Raw genomic sequence first — 13,491 nt, 5'->3', positions numbered from 1 at the left:
GTTTGCAATCTCTCCCTTCAAATCAAAAAGTCACTAGGGATGACACAGTTTTCAAATAATTAATTACTGGTCATTTTTGTGTCATTTTTAGGTAGTTTTAAACTTCACTTGAATAATATTCATTATAAACATGGCTTCAAGATTTAGTATTATCCATAATCTAACTGAATTTCGTAGGAAAATATTGAAATTGTTGTAACTGTGAAAGAGTCTGGGATGAAAACCCTAAAAATCAAATGTTTTTGTTTGTTGACATTTATTCTACATCGAATTTGGCTAGAGTATAAATGTATTTATTTATTTATTATTTATGACATAAGTGACGAAAAGTATTTGGTTTATTTAAGCTTCATTTCCATTATGCATTTCTCCCAGCCCAGGAGTCGAACACGGAACGTCTGCATGCAGTTACCTGTTCAGTCGTGGAGACAATTTAAATTATATATATATTGTTTATATATTATTACATACAATGGCTAAAATGTAGTAATTTATATTGAACATAAATGTTCATAATTTTTTTGTCCTTTCATTTGTTCCTAGCTTTAAATTCCTTTATGCTAATGACATTAGCCATATGTAATACCGACTTTTTATGTATTGTAAATGTAGATATTATATTAGTTATGACAATGTGTTTTATTAAATGTTCAAAACGAAACATAGATGTAACGTCTATGGATGTACACTGAAATGTGGCAAGTTTACAGTGTGTGGATTTTACTACACCTTTCGCTAGATGATTATCACAGTATGTCTAAAGAAAATAAGAAAGAAGAAAGATTGAAAGCCACACAGTAATAAGAGGCCTGTTGGTAGTGGTAATCGAGTATAAAACTAAGTGATTATCATTAGGTTTAGGGCGCCTTCAAATTGACGTTTGTAGCGCTGCAGACGACAGTGGCGGTACAACTACGCTGCCGTCCACTAACTAAATAGCGGCTAAGTGACTACTGGTCAAATATCCGTTTTAAATAGAAAAAGAAAGAGCACAAAAAACAGTTAAAATTAGTTAACGCGTTCCACTTATGGGAACTTACCCTAACGATGCAAAGCTGAAATATCATTAAACAATATCAATATTCTAAAACTGGGTTATGGTTTTTTATGATATCTCAAAACAATATTTTGTCACTTAGCTGCGTTTTAGTTAGCGGACTAAAAAAAAAATCAATAAATAAAAATCTAAATATTGTATGAAAATTAACCTTCGTTCCCACTGGTTCATAGTAGTTATATTATAGAACTACTGAGACGAAGAAATCCCAGTAGTTCTAATAGATTATACTTTAATAATAATAGAACTAGTGGGGAAAAACCATCCCAAGTAGTTATATTGGCATAGTTCTATTTCTATTCCGAAAATAATAAATAACATCAGGTAACTCCTTTTGATTTTATGTAAATGATTTTATAGTTAATTTAGTTATTTTTATCTCCATTTTATTTAGCGGTCCGCCGAAATCGTTAAGGATTTTTATCTTTTAAAATATTTTTGTATTTTAAAAAATGAACGAAGGAAAATTAGTAGTGACGCGGCTGCAGCGCCACAATGGTGTCACTGCAGCGCATCTATAAGCGCCTAATTTAAAGGCGCCTTTAGTCTTATTTTGATAGATATTATATGAGAAAAGAATCAGACCACACTGCATCAAATGTTTTAATCAATAATTTTATACAACTAAAAAATAATTTGTTTTATAAAAATCCTCTAAAAAGTCAATGCATTTTCAGGTGGCGTAGTATCTTAAGAACTATTTTCCATTTTGCAGGCTATATCCAATTATTTAATTATTTTTTCTGATCATTGTATACATAAGTAGTTGTAAATAATTCACGTCGTCAAAGCAGTAATAGATGTTTGGTAAATTCTTATATGGACATTCGTTTACCCAACCTACCCAAGCTTCAAATCCTTGTAGCTTATAAATGGTCTTTGTGCACTCCACTGCTTTTGTGATGTCATCTGTGAGTAGCTCTGTTGAAGAATATTATTATAAATCACAACACATGCCTATTAGGCAACGAATTCCGGTCGCTTACAAATGATTATATAATTGGAAAATATTAATAAATGAATTTCACAACAGTTAAAAGTTAAACAACTGACATTATTTTGAGTATGGATTTCTCTTGTAATTCTCAATATAATTACAAAACTAAAAAGTGTCCTACTTTTTGAACAAACTACAATAATATAGCAAGTATCTTGAAAATAAATAATATGTTGTAAGGAATATTTTTAAGTGACTATTATCGAGTAGGTATAGAGAATAAGAAATGCATATTTTGATAAAACAGAAAGTAAAGTAAGAAATATTGAAACTGATTTAAATTTCTTTTTGTTCACTTCTTTTGCTGGCTTTAAAAATATATTGCATTTAACCTGAATTCATTGCCCGTGAGGTTCTCAATTAACTGCATACAAGTTAAATCAATAATTAGAAAGTGATGCTGTTGTCCGTCTCCAGTGTTAATTATTCGTTTTTACGACTTTAGATATACTACTTACATTTACATACTCGTAACGAATTTTCGTTCATCATAGCGTCGAGAATGTCATAAAGTTGTTTTTTTGCAGTGAATTATCCATTTATCATCATCATCAACCCATTTATACGTTCCATTGTTGGGCACGGGTCTCTCAGGCAAGGGTTTAGGCCATTGTCCGCCATGCAGGCCTTTGCAGGTTGGGGACTTTACACGTTTTCCAAGGGTCGTGAACATTCTCTGACGTGCGGGTTTCATCACGATATTTTCCTTCACCGAAAAGCTAGTGCTAAATTTACAATTAAATTTTGCACATAAATTCGTGCGAGCCTGGATTCGAATCCACGGCTTCTGCTTGAGAAACGGTAGGTCAAACCATTAAGGCTAATCTCATTATCTATCTTAATCTTCGTCTTTCTTGTCTTTGGATAATAGCTGCCATCCATAAAACCTCAACCGGTAATTAAGATGTACATACTCAGTGGCGGCTTTGCAGTCTTGGCCGCCTTAGGCCTCAGGCCATGTAGTTAGTACCAGCCGCCCCTTTTTCACTCATCATATACAGGTAGACTACATAATAAAATTACTTTATTGCCAACTTTTAACGAAATCGATTCAGACAATGTACGAAAGTGATTTAGGCAGATTATTGTTATACGATGCGGTGCAGTGGGGTCCGCCATAATGTGCGAGAGCCTTTAGGTTTTATTTACGATTGGCCGCCTTAGGCCTGGGCCTACTGGGCCTTAGGGTAAATCCGTGACTGTATATACTACTACTACCTAATTGTACCTTTATTACCTGACATTTCTTACAATAATATATTGGACCTACCTTCACATCGCAGTTTGCACACCTTTCCGGGTGTGGCTCCTGTGTTGCACCAATACCGACTGTTGATCTGGAAGAGCCCGTAGTCGTAGGATCCATCTTCGTTGGGACCATGTACGGCATTAGTTCTTCTGGAGCTCTCCGCCTCTATCAGGCATACCCCTTGATCAGAAAGTCATAAAGAAAGATCAGAAGTAGTAGGGTAGGGCTTGTGAAAGAGCTCGTCCAGGGAAGGACTGCCAGGTTATCTATTTCTGCCGCTAAGTGAGAGTGTTTCTGTTTGAAAGGGGGCTGGTGAAATTACAACAATTTTTTACAACTTATGTCTTAGATATTTGCGATTGAACCTTTGAACGGCACTAAACTGTCATGGACGTGTCGCTCACCACCAGGCGCACGACTTGTTCGTCCCGTCGTCGCTTGGTATCATAAAAAAAAAAACACTTCAAAATTGGTAAGTGTGTATGTTTCTGAGGTTTTTTATTTTATTTATACATCTACAAGTAAATATTTACTTTCACCTGCAACAACCTTATCCCCTAATGCCCCTGATACATTCAGGCTTAGTCCCAGTAGCCTCACTTTGCTCTAGGATCGTGTAAGACAAAAGACGCGTGTATTTTGGCGCTTGCTAACAGGTAAAGAAAACATTGCTAAAGTCGTAGAAGACACAATTCAAAATTTATTTAGACGTGGCTTTACTTGTACGCTTGAATATTAAAAGAGTCAAATAGGATATTACTATAAAGTAGGTAGGTACTTACAATCTTGCAATTCATTAAGTGGAAAACCGTACTTCACCAATTCTATTGCTAATTCACACCTGTTAAATTGCTTTGCACGACTGTCAAGTGCATAAGAAACCAATATGAATGTAATCAGGTTCATGGTGTTAATAAAACTGAATGAAGATTTGGATACAAGATGAACATATGGTCAAATTGGTGATGTGTGTCAAGATCGAAGTATGAAGTGAATTGTTGTTTTAAACCGTTAAAAATTGATCGCCAAAACCTGTTGGAACGACAATCTGGAGGACGACGCAAAATTTTCGCTACGAAATGTTCGATTTTTTTATTTATATGAACTCTATTGCTCATTAAATAGGCAATAAATGGGCTAACTAAATATCTATAATACAAATAAAATAAATACATACCTAAATAATTAATTGCGTCAAAGCTAGCTTATTCGGGGCTATATATTAGACAACGTCACATACGTTGCTCTGATCCCAAAGTAAGTAGCTAAAGCACTTGTGTTATGGAAGTCGGAAACAACAACGGTACTTACCACAAACATTCAGACCCGAGAAAATATAGAAAAGTTAGTTTTCTGCACTGATCCGGCCGGGGATCGAACCCGGGACCTCGGAGATGAGGAGGCAGAGAGTTCCAGTGTTGTATTGTCTAAAGAGTAAATGCGTTAGAAACAAAACCAGTACTTCTGTGGTGTTCCCATAGTCGCATCGTATCTATCATTGGCCATCATTGGTCGTAAGTTGTAAACATAATGTAGAATATCTAAGGTTTACTGTACCAATTTTATAGTGGGTTGTTCTATTTGGTTTCACCTAGGCTCAGATTTTATTGCTCAAAACACAAGAGATTGTATTGTACCTACGTACATCGTATGAGATAAAGTGCAATCGAGCGCTATTTTGTTTATGTAAAGTAATAAACGTAAAAAGTAATACCATATAAATTCTTTTTCAAATTTATTTATGTATTAGGTAGTCGTTCGTAATATAATAGCTACTTATTTGTGGTAAAAACAAGGCACTATGTCTTTAAAATATAATAATTTGTCATCATTATTCAGGACGCTTACATAAGTTTTATAACTTTCAAATCTTTACAATGTCTAAACCCTTTTTGAGTACCAACTCAGGACTTTGTTTTCTTCAGCATTTGCTTCAATTCTTCAGTTTCCAGCCAACACCCAATACATTTGCGTAATTCCAAATCACACCCTTCTGTCACGTGAAAGAACGAGCGTCACTAATGCGATTCACTTTCCGCGTAACGGTACACACGTAATCGCTGAATATCACAGTACATATTCAATGTTCATCATGAAATACATAGATTTTCCTTGTTGTTTGCTCTGGATAATACGGGTGGTAGGGATGAGCACACACAGTCCTTTTAGTGAAGATGAATAAAGACATGCGACGAGCTAGCCCTACACCAATATCTAAACTCCTACGGGCTTTTGGAACGTTCGCCATAAAAGGTACTTTGTCTTCATCTTCAGTCTTAAAACAGTTTACTGACCGAAAACTACTGCGGAGACGACCCATTTTGAAACTCAACGTAGATCTGAGACTCGGCAATCTTCGCAATAAGGTTTTTTTTTCGCATTTTTTATTTTTATTTTGTTCCTTTCCATTTTCAACTTTTGCTGCTTTATCTTCGTTCACTTCGACTATATCCTCTAGTTGTACGTAATCTCGTGTTGTTTCGGCTAATGGTAACAAAGCGAAATCGTTTCCAGACATTTGTTTTAATTTGTTTTTATTTCCATTTTATTACGTCTAATTGTCCAGTACCTATTGCGCAAAAATTAACACGCGTCTAATTTCTAGCATTGATTGAGTGTGACACATGTCTACGATAAGATACAGGGATTATGGTGATTAAAAAGTTGTATGTTTCGACTCAGAAAATATATTAGTTCAAAATGTATTATTTTTGGGAGTTATATCGCTGTTTAAGAAAAGGACGTAAACATCCCGACACACGAACTTCACTCTTTTTTTATTTAGAAATGACTCTACATGTAAGTATTACCGAATTGTACAACGTTGTTTAGAGTAAGTTACTTAGGTATTTATTTTACAAACGAAATGAAGCAAAAAGTCGACCATGACAAACTATAGCGGCCTTGTGGTCAATAACCGTGGTGTCTTAGCCATGTTTTCCTGTTTATTGTTGTTCTGTTCGACAGTTTCCTTACAAAGTTTATTTCTTCAAAAGAAATGTTTCTTTACTAACACCATTGCGTGTCGCTGTGTACTAAAATTAAATGTTACTGATTCCCAAGGTACAGTAACTTACACTGTTTATAATACACGCTACTCGTTTAAAGTCCTGTATAGGCGGCACGTACTTGCGACCGCAAGGTTGATTTCAAGTTCGCGCTCATTTCCAGTCTGACGTATTCTGAGTATCGTTCGCTCGTGTTTTACATCTTTATCGTTTGTACATCATTTTGTCAAAGAGAAAAAAAGACGGCTATAACATCTATATTCGGTCCACAGTGCGCAGGCGTCAGAGTCACAGTTCAGATTTTCTAGCTGTGACGAACAACAAGTGATGAAGAATTGACTCATTTTGAGTGGAGTTTTCGCGTAGTGTTTACACCACTCGGACTAATTGTATTATCATAGTTTAATACATATTATAATTTAATTTAAAAGGTAAGGTACATACAAGTTTCTAATTACATACATTCAATTAGTTAATAAATTACTAACAAGGTCGTCCACTAAACGAATATAAGTAGATTATTTGTAATGAAAGTCACATGACGTTTTACAGTATTTATCTGCCTTACATTGTATAGTTTCTCGATTACAGCCGTGTCCTTATTTCGGAAAGGTATTGAACTTTACAGAAAGTATATTTCAATAATATGTTATTGTATACATATTGGTAACCGTAATAAACAACACCTATGTATGCAACAGTGCGCGGTAATACTTGTAAAATGCACGACTGTTTTTAAGATTTTAACAATAACTAGTTGTGTAATTTTATATTAACTGTACTGCACTCTTTTAGTAGTAGTAGAGCTCCTTGTGAAAGAGTTCGTCCAGGGAAGAACTGCCACCTTACTTATTTCTGCCGCCAAGCAGTAATGTCACCATTACGGTGTTCCGGTTTTGAAGGGTATGGGATGGGTGCTGGTGAAATTACAGGCACATGGGACTTGCCAACTTATGTCTCAGGGTGACGGGCGCAGTCAAAGCTCTGAGTCATCTGAGTGGCACTGCAACTGTTATGGACAAGCGTGAAGCTTACCATCAGGCGCACGACTTTTTCGTCGTCACTTGATATTGTAAAAAAAAACATTTATTTGTATATGGCAGACATCCATCTTATACATATTGTACCTAGTAATTATTTTTTCATTAAAAATCCATTATCTATTTTATTAAATTACGACTGCTGTAAAAAAATTAACAAACAAGTGATGATCCAAAATGCTTCGAGTGTATCTTGTGTCTGAATTTCTAGCACTTTTACTTTTAAAATTTTGAGCACATTCTTTGTGTCATATCCTTAGTGCTTGAAATGTGATATTTATGACTAATATTTAGAGTCATAAGTAGATAAAATAACGATAACGGTGATAACGGTGAACAGTGATAACAATCCGCCATTTTGTAACTTTTAGTTCGTACGATTTTAGATGGAGTTGCTGTAGTTTTATGGTTCTAATTAAAGTATTTTGAAGAATAAAGTATCTATTAAGATAAGGGGTTTACAAAATTCATGCGTTAGTAACATTTGTTATAATTTTTTATTTGAAGCGTTAACGCGATGGGGATCTGCTTGTCTTTCGACTGCGGGGACTGTGATGTATGCTGCAATCCGTGCTGCTTGGCTCTGAGTGCCTGTTGTCTTATTCCCTGTCTGTGTCCAAACGCCTGTGGTCAACAACAGCAGCCGCCTCAAACAGTCCACGTACATCATCCGCCTGTAATTGTCGAACAAGCGCCTCCACCACAAGGATATTACCCCCCACCACCGCCCGACGGAGGATACCCTGGGTACCCGCCGCATCACGGATATCCTCCTCCACCAGACGGAGGATACCCTGGATACCCGCCACACCAAGGATACCCGCAATACCCACAACCTGGTTACGGAGGTTACCCCCAACCTAGATGAAAACTTACCTTTATAAATAAGGTTAGTATCATTCGCACAATAGTGGACGGCCTTTTGCACTATATTTTAAGGATTAGATAACGTATTGCATTAGTAAAGGTGTTGCTATATTTGCATATTGCTTTAGGAGTGTTAGAGTAGAGCAGTAGGGCCTAAACTGAGTGCGTCAGTTAAACAGGTAACATGCATTCTATTTGCTCTTTTATTGATTTACTAGATTACTTTCGAAGTGGCCACCCTACTAGTTTGTTATTATCAACTACAATGTAGTTAGTAGCAACTAGTTGAGTATTTTCACAAATATTATTATTGTCATGGTAGTACGATAAAACATCATGATATTTATTATTATTATTTATTATTAATAAATAGCACAGACATCCAGTTTTTAACAAATAGTGCTTTTATGTTTTACATTGTAGATACATAATAACAAAGCTGCTTTTAGCTTAAATACTAGTAATAAATAATATCATAGTCCACACATCAAACCATATACTGTCGTAACTCAACAATTGGTGTAATTGAGAAACACAATTTGAAAGTTCAGGAAAAAACACTGAATTTTTATTGCGAAAAATTATTACTTTTATTTATACATAATATTTAGTTATTAATTAGTTTCCTTCAATAATGTTTTGAACTTTCAAATTGTGTGTTCTCAATTCCCCAATTTTGAGTTATAAGAGTATTTGTTTCATGTGTGACAGAGTGGCTTAACAGTTATGTCAACAATCACAATTAAAGCGAAAGCGTTTTGTTGTGTCAATAATTTTGTCGGCCATTCTCAAAACAGCAAATTTTTTCATGTGCTGGCCTTTCCTGTCTCTGTATAATATTATAAAGAACCGCAAATATTTTTTTTATGTAGTTTATACTTTTATCTAAAGGTATTTTTAAGATTTTAGCTCTGCTACTTGCTTAACATATACTTACATATTTTATTTTTCAAAACCATGTTCTCCAATTACCGTAGCTTGTCCGCTACCTTTGTCTGCAATTTTACTTCTCATTTTAGTCCGGAATGAATTACACCAGTGCAATTTAATATCGTGGATGACGAAATACTGCTCGTGTAATAACATAAAAATAGAACCCACGACGACCATTCTTTTAAAATCTACCATCAAGTGTCCGGCCGGAAGGTACAGCTACCATCGCCATTCATTTTCAAAGTGCTCATCCCTAAACCACGAAATATTTGAAATTCACCTGAATCGTAAGCTATCAGCCATATCTCGGCACTTGACTAGTGCGAACGTACCAGTGTAGACGTATCCGCTCGCAATCTACATAAATATCTAATTACCGCAACTTTAGTTTTAAAATTTTCTAATTCCTGTTCCCTTATATATAAATTACATTTTTCATAGAAATGTGTTGTCGCTTATTGAAATAAAAGAGCTGAGATGCCTTTACGTATTACGATATTCGATTATTTTCCATCTCTTGCAGTTTTTGAAATTTTTAAGGAAATTACCATAGGTTTTCTAATTACCGCAGCCATGTAAAATAACAATTTCTAATTACCTTTGCCACAAAAATATTTATGTCTCAATAACTCGAAATCTACTTGTCTATTCCAAAGCCATTTGGACATTTTAATAGCTTAGATTAAAGTTGTTCATATTTCAATGTTATTGGGTATAAGCGAGAAAAAAATGGCTACGGTAATTAGGCTGAGAACACCAAATTGAGAGAATGGCCGTTGTAACGCCAATGTTTTTTATAACTATATCTTTCATTTTCATTTCTATATGTCAGCCGTTACTATCTCATTGATTTTATCTCGTTACTATCAAAGGCTTCCATTTTCTTTTCTTATAGGTATCTATGCCCCAGTTCCCTTTCTATGTCTTGCATACTATTAACTATAATGTTAATTTTCTAGGCTGTATACTTAAATTTAATAGAGACACAATGGCGATGCCACGCAGAGGTCCCAGGTTCGATTCCCGGGCCGGGAGAAATATTTGTATGACCTACATTTATTTCTCTCGTGAGTTTGGGTGTGGTTGTCTATGTGTGTGTCCGTGGCACCTGCGATACAGGGTTTCCCGAGTGTGTGGCGTTATTATTATTATTTGATTTCTAACATATGGCGAAGGACTACTCTACCTACTCTATCTAGGTCTACCGCGGGGCCTGTTCTGCATTTACAAACGGTAGCAATATTTAAAAAAAATATCAGATTAAATGGCACAGTCTAGCGCTTATCATCTTATCGTCAACCAAAATTAATACGTTATTCTCGTCTTGTATGACTAAGCAATGACCAATGCAACCCCGTTGTCTACAAAAGTAACACCATAAAAGCATCATTCTACTGAATTTTAATAATTATTATCTTATGTAAGTATTGCTAACTACAACGCGGCGACGTACAAAATAATTTTTTGAGATATCATAAAAAATCCATAACCCAATTTTAATTGAAATTGTTTAATGCTATTAATGTTCTTTTAGCTTTGCGTCATTAGGGTAAGTTCCGATAAGTCGGACAGATTAAACTAACTTTAAATGTTTTTAAAAGATAATTTTGAGCTCTACCTTATGCTATCTAAAACGGATATTTGACCACTTGTCATGACATATATGGCCACAGGCTTGCCACCGGGGTAAGAGCTGTCGAACTCTCGAACGAGATGCAACCACTCTCTCATTAGACGACTTAACTTTGGTGTAATTACTGGCACATGGGCCTTGTCAACTTATATCTCAAGGTGTCGGACGCAGTAGCACTGCCCCTCAGATCTTAGTGATTAAAGCTCTGAGTGGCACTGCATTTGTTAGGAACAGGCGTGTCGCTTACCACCAGGTACACGACTTGTTCGTCCCGTCACATAGTATTATTAAAAAAAAGAAAAAACTTTCTGCCATTGCTTTAACATAGACGTTATTCTAGACCGTTTCACCAGGAAACGACCGTAACCGGATGGGAAACTGACAGAATTTCACCTTCACCATACACAGGCCGACTGTTGGCCCAATGGTAATGTGTGCCATCCACTTCGATCCTGTACTAGTCTCACCCATCTACGCTCCGCAATTTTGACGATGTCGTCATCGTCGAGATGGGCATCTCGCTGCAGGGCGTCCCATGATTCTTGATCACCGCTCGGATACTGCTTTACTTCACCTGTCTTTACCACACCTCACAATATGTGCAGCTAACCTATTTTCTTCAATTTATTTCGTTTCTTGAGTAACTAATTACTTGTTATTGAAAAATTAAACCCCTATAACTTTACTATTCTAGAATGGGTTGCAACATATCATGCCGGCCGTGTTGCTGCTGCTGTATTCCTTGTATCTGCTGTGACTGCTGCGGCGATCCTCCACAAAGAGTAGTTCATCATCATCACGTCAGCTCGCCACCTGCTACCATAATAGTTAATCAACCGCCACCGCCTTACACTGCAAGAAGATAGCGAAAGAAAATAAACAATAAGTAAAGGTGACAAGTTTGGTTTACACCATCAGTATACTGTACAATTTTAAAGTACTAATTTCTTTTTATTCTGAACTTGAGGCATGATTTATTCAAAGATGTAAACATTCCTAGCTTACGACCTCTATCCTTTAGTGGACGTAAATAGTAGAAAATTCCTAATTTGTTAACATGATACGAAACGTCTTCCGCATATTCTTACAAATTAATAATACTACTTCATGACGTAAATTGTTACACTATATAGGTAGTGGACAGAGTCTTAAAGAACAACTGCGACTAAAAAGTCAAAGTAGTTCTATAACAGGACTATTCAATAGAACTAGTGGGAACGAAGGTTAACCAAGAAGTTACTCTTGGTTAACTATATATTAAAGTCTGAGATAATCACTTTATCTTTATATTTTTATTGAATTATTTGTATATTTTATCGAATTATTCCTAGATGTGGAATATTGCGTGGAACACTATATTTTAATTATGATGCAGCTCAGATAAACGTATTATCGAATTATTGTTTGTATATATTAATCTAAACTGTTAATATTTGTTAGATAATAATTCCAACAAGTAAGGTGCATTTCAATTTATTAGAATATTGTTAAAGCAACTCGATATCGATATCTAAAAAATATTCGTATAAGCTGGTATAAGTAGAGCAGCAGCAATACAGTTACGTACCTACCTAGTCTGTTAATATGTCAATATAAAAATGCGTGTTCTTTTAAATGTTTATAATTGTACAAAATGTCATTTTATAACGTGTGTACATAATGTAATAATAATAGTCAACCTATATATATAGTTTCACGGCTGGGCACAGTGAGAGGGATACCTTATTATAAATATTATTTGTATATTTTAATACGTATGTACATAATATACCTAAACATAATAATGTCTTCTCTTCTTCAGGGTTATTCACTATTTTGGTTTATATAGATGTTTGTAATGTAGAGTAAGATAAATGTAAAAGTAATACGGTAATACTGCAGGATTACTTGTAAAATAATAACAATCTCGCGGGACTATATTATTGACACCATAAACAACAGCTTTTGTTCGATGACTTTTTTAATAATTCATCAGATGATTTTACTTTCATATAAAAATATAATAACTGTGTGCAGGACGGGGGTGGGAGTCGTCGCAGAGGGCGCTTGTACGTTTGAACTTACTACCAAATACAGATCTGAAACGTGTCAGATAGAACAACGAAAACGTCATTGTTTTTGATGTTACTATCTTACTAATATAGTCTTTGAGGTTGTTAGCATTTTAAAAGGACGTTGTATATAGAAGAAGGTATAGTTCTATATATAATTATATTGTTACATTATTCCTAAGTCTTATTTTATTTTTTAAGTGTAAAGTTGACGTAACTGTCAGGTAATCCATGGGAACGGCGGGACTCTTCAGATCCTTCGTTTTCACCAACAGATGTAGTAACTTACATCGTTAGGTATTATTTCAATGATTTCCATTGTTTTTGATTGACTCTTGTGAACAGCACAAAGTAAATAGTTTTACTGTTAACTAAGTCTTCACAAATATTGTGTAATTAAAGGAGTATTTTTTACTTATTGTTTTACTTTATAAGAAAATGTTAATGAAATGTGAATAATCGTTATACCTATACATATACAATACATAGTAAGAAATAGTATTTGAATATAATATAATACCATATTATTATATTTATCATTGTATTGTTGGGACCAAGAAATCAACTTAAAATTATTGTTTTATAAATCATTATTAATCATATACTTTCCTATGCTAGACTCGGATCTCCTTTGAGAAAGGAGAAAGTTTAAGCCG

General features: G+C 34.9%; 1 protein-coding gene and 1 long non-coding RNA gene across 2 annotated transcripts; one reads left to right on the top strand and one right to left on the bottom strand.

Annotated features, from left to right (window-relative positions):
- Nucleotides 1-210: 210 nt before the first annotated feature.
- On the bottom strand, nucleotides 211-4,209 carry LOC113229241 (lysozyme-like). Its single transcript, XM_026462768.1, has 4 exons — nucleotides 4,086-4,209; nucleotides 3,325-3,483; nucleotides 1,902-1,978; nucleotides 211-412 (listed from the first exon to the last, which is right to left on the bottom strand). The coding sequence occupies exons 1-4, from the start codon at nucleotides 4,207-4,209 to the stop codon at nucleotides 359-361; spliced, it is 414 nt and encodes a 137-aa protein (XP_026318553.1). The 3' UTR covers nucleotides 211-358.
- A 2,518-nt stretch (nucleotides 4,210-6,727) lies between these two features.
- Nucleotides 6,728-11,896, top strand: LOC113229270. Its single transcript, XR_003310395.1, has 3 exons — nucleotides 6,728-6,742; nucleotides 7,859-8,240; nucleotides 11,479-11,896. It is a non-coding gene; the product is annotated as an uncharacterized LOC113229270 (long non-coding RNA).
- Nucleotides 11,897-13,491: the final 1,595 nt, after the last annotated feature.

Source organism: Hyposmocoma kahamanoa, unplaced genomic scaffold (genome assembly GCF_003589595.1).
Source record: "Hyposmocoma kahamanoa isolate Upper Pololo Valley unplaced genomic scaffold, ASM358959v1 296, whole genome shotgun sequence".
Classification (NCBI taxonomy): Eukaryota; Metazoa; Arthropoda; class Insecta; order Lepidoptera; family Cosmopterigidae; genus Hyposmocoma; species Hyposmocoma kahamanoa.
Note: the sequence above shows the minus strand (reverse complement) of the source record. Positions and strands in the feature narration are given on the sequence as shown.

What these genes read in the sequence shown, in the direction of transcription:
- LOC113229241 (XM_026462768.1), bottom strand. Translation starts at nt 4,209, where the DNA reads ATGAACCTGATTACATTCATATTGGTTTCTTATGCACTTGACAGTCGT. An exon ending in ACTTAATGAATTGCAAGATT is followed by an intron (nt 3,484 to 4,085) that starts GTAAGTACCTAC and finishes TTTCTGATCAAG; the next exon opens with GGGTATGCCTGATAGAGGCG. An exon ending in TACAAGGATTTGAAGCTTGG is followed by an intron (nt 413 to 1,901) that starts GTAGGTTGGGTA and finishes ACGACTGAACAG; the next exon opens with GTAACTGCATGCAGACGTTC.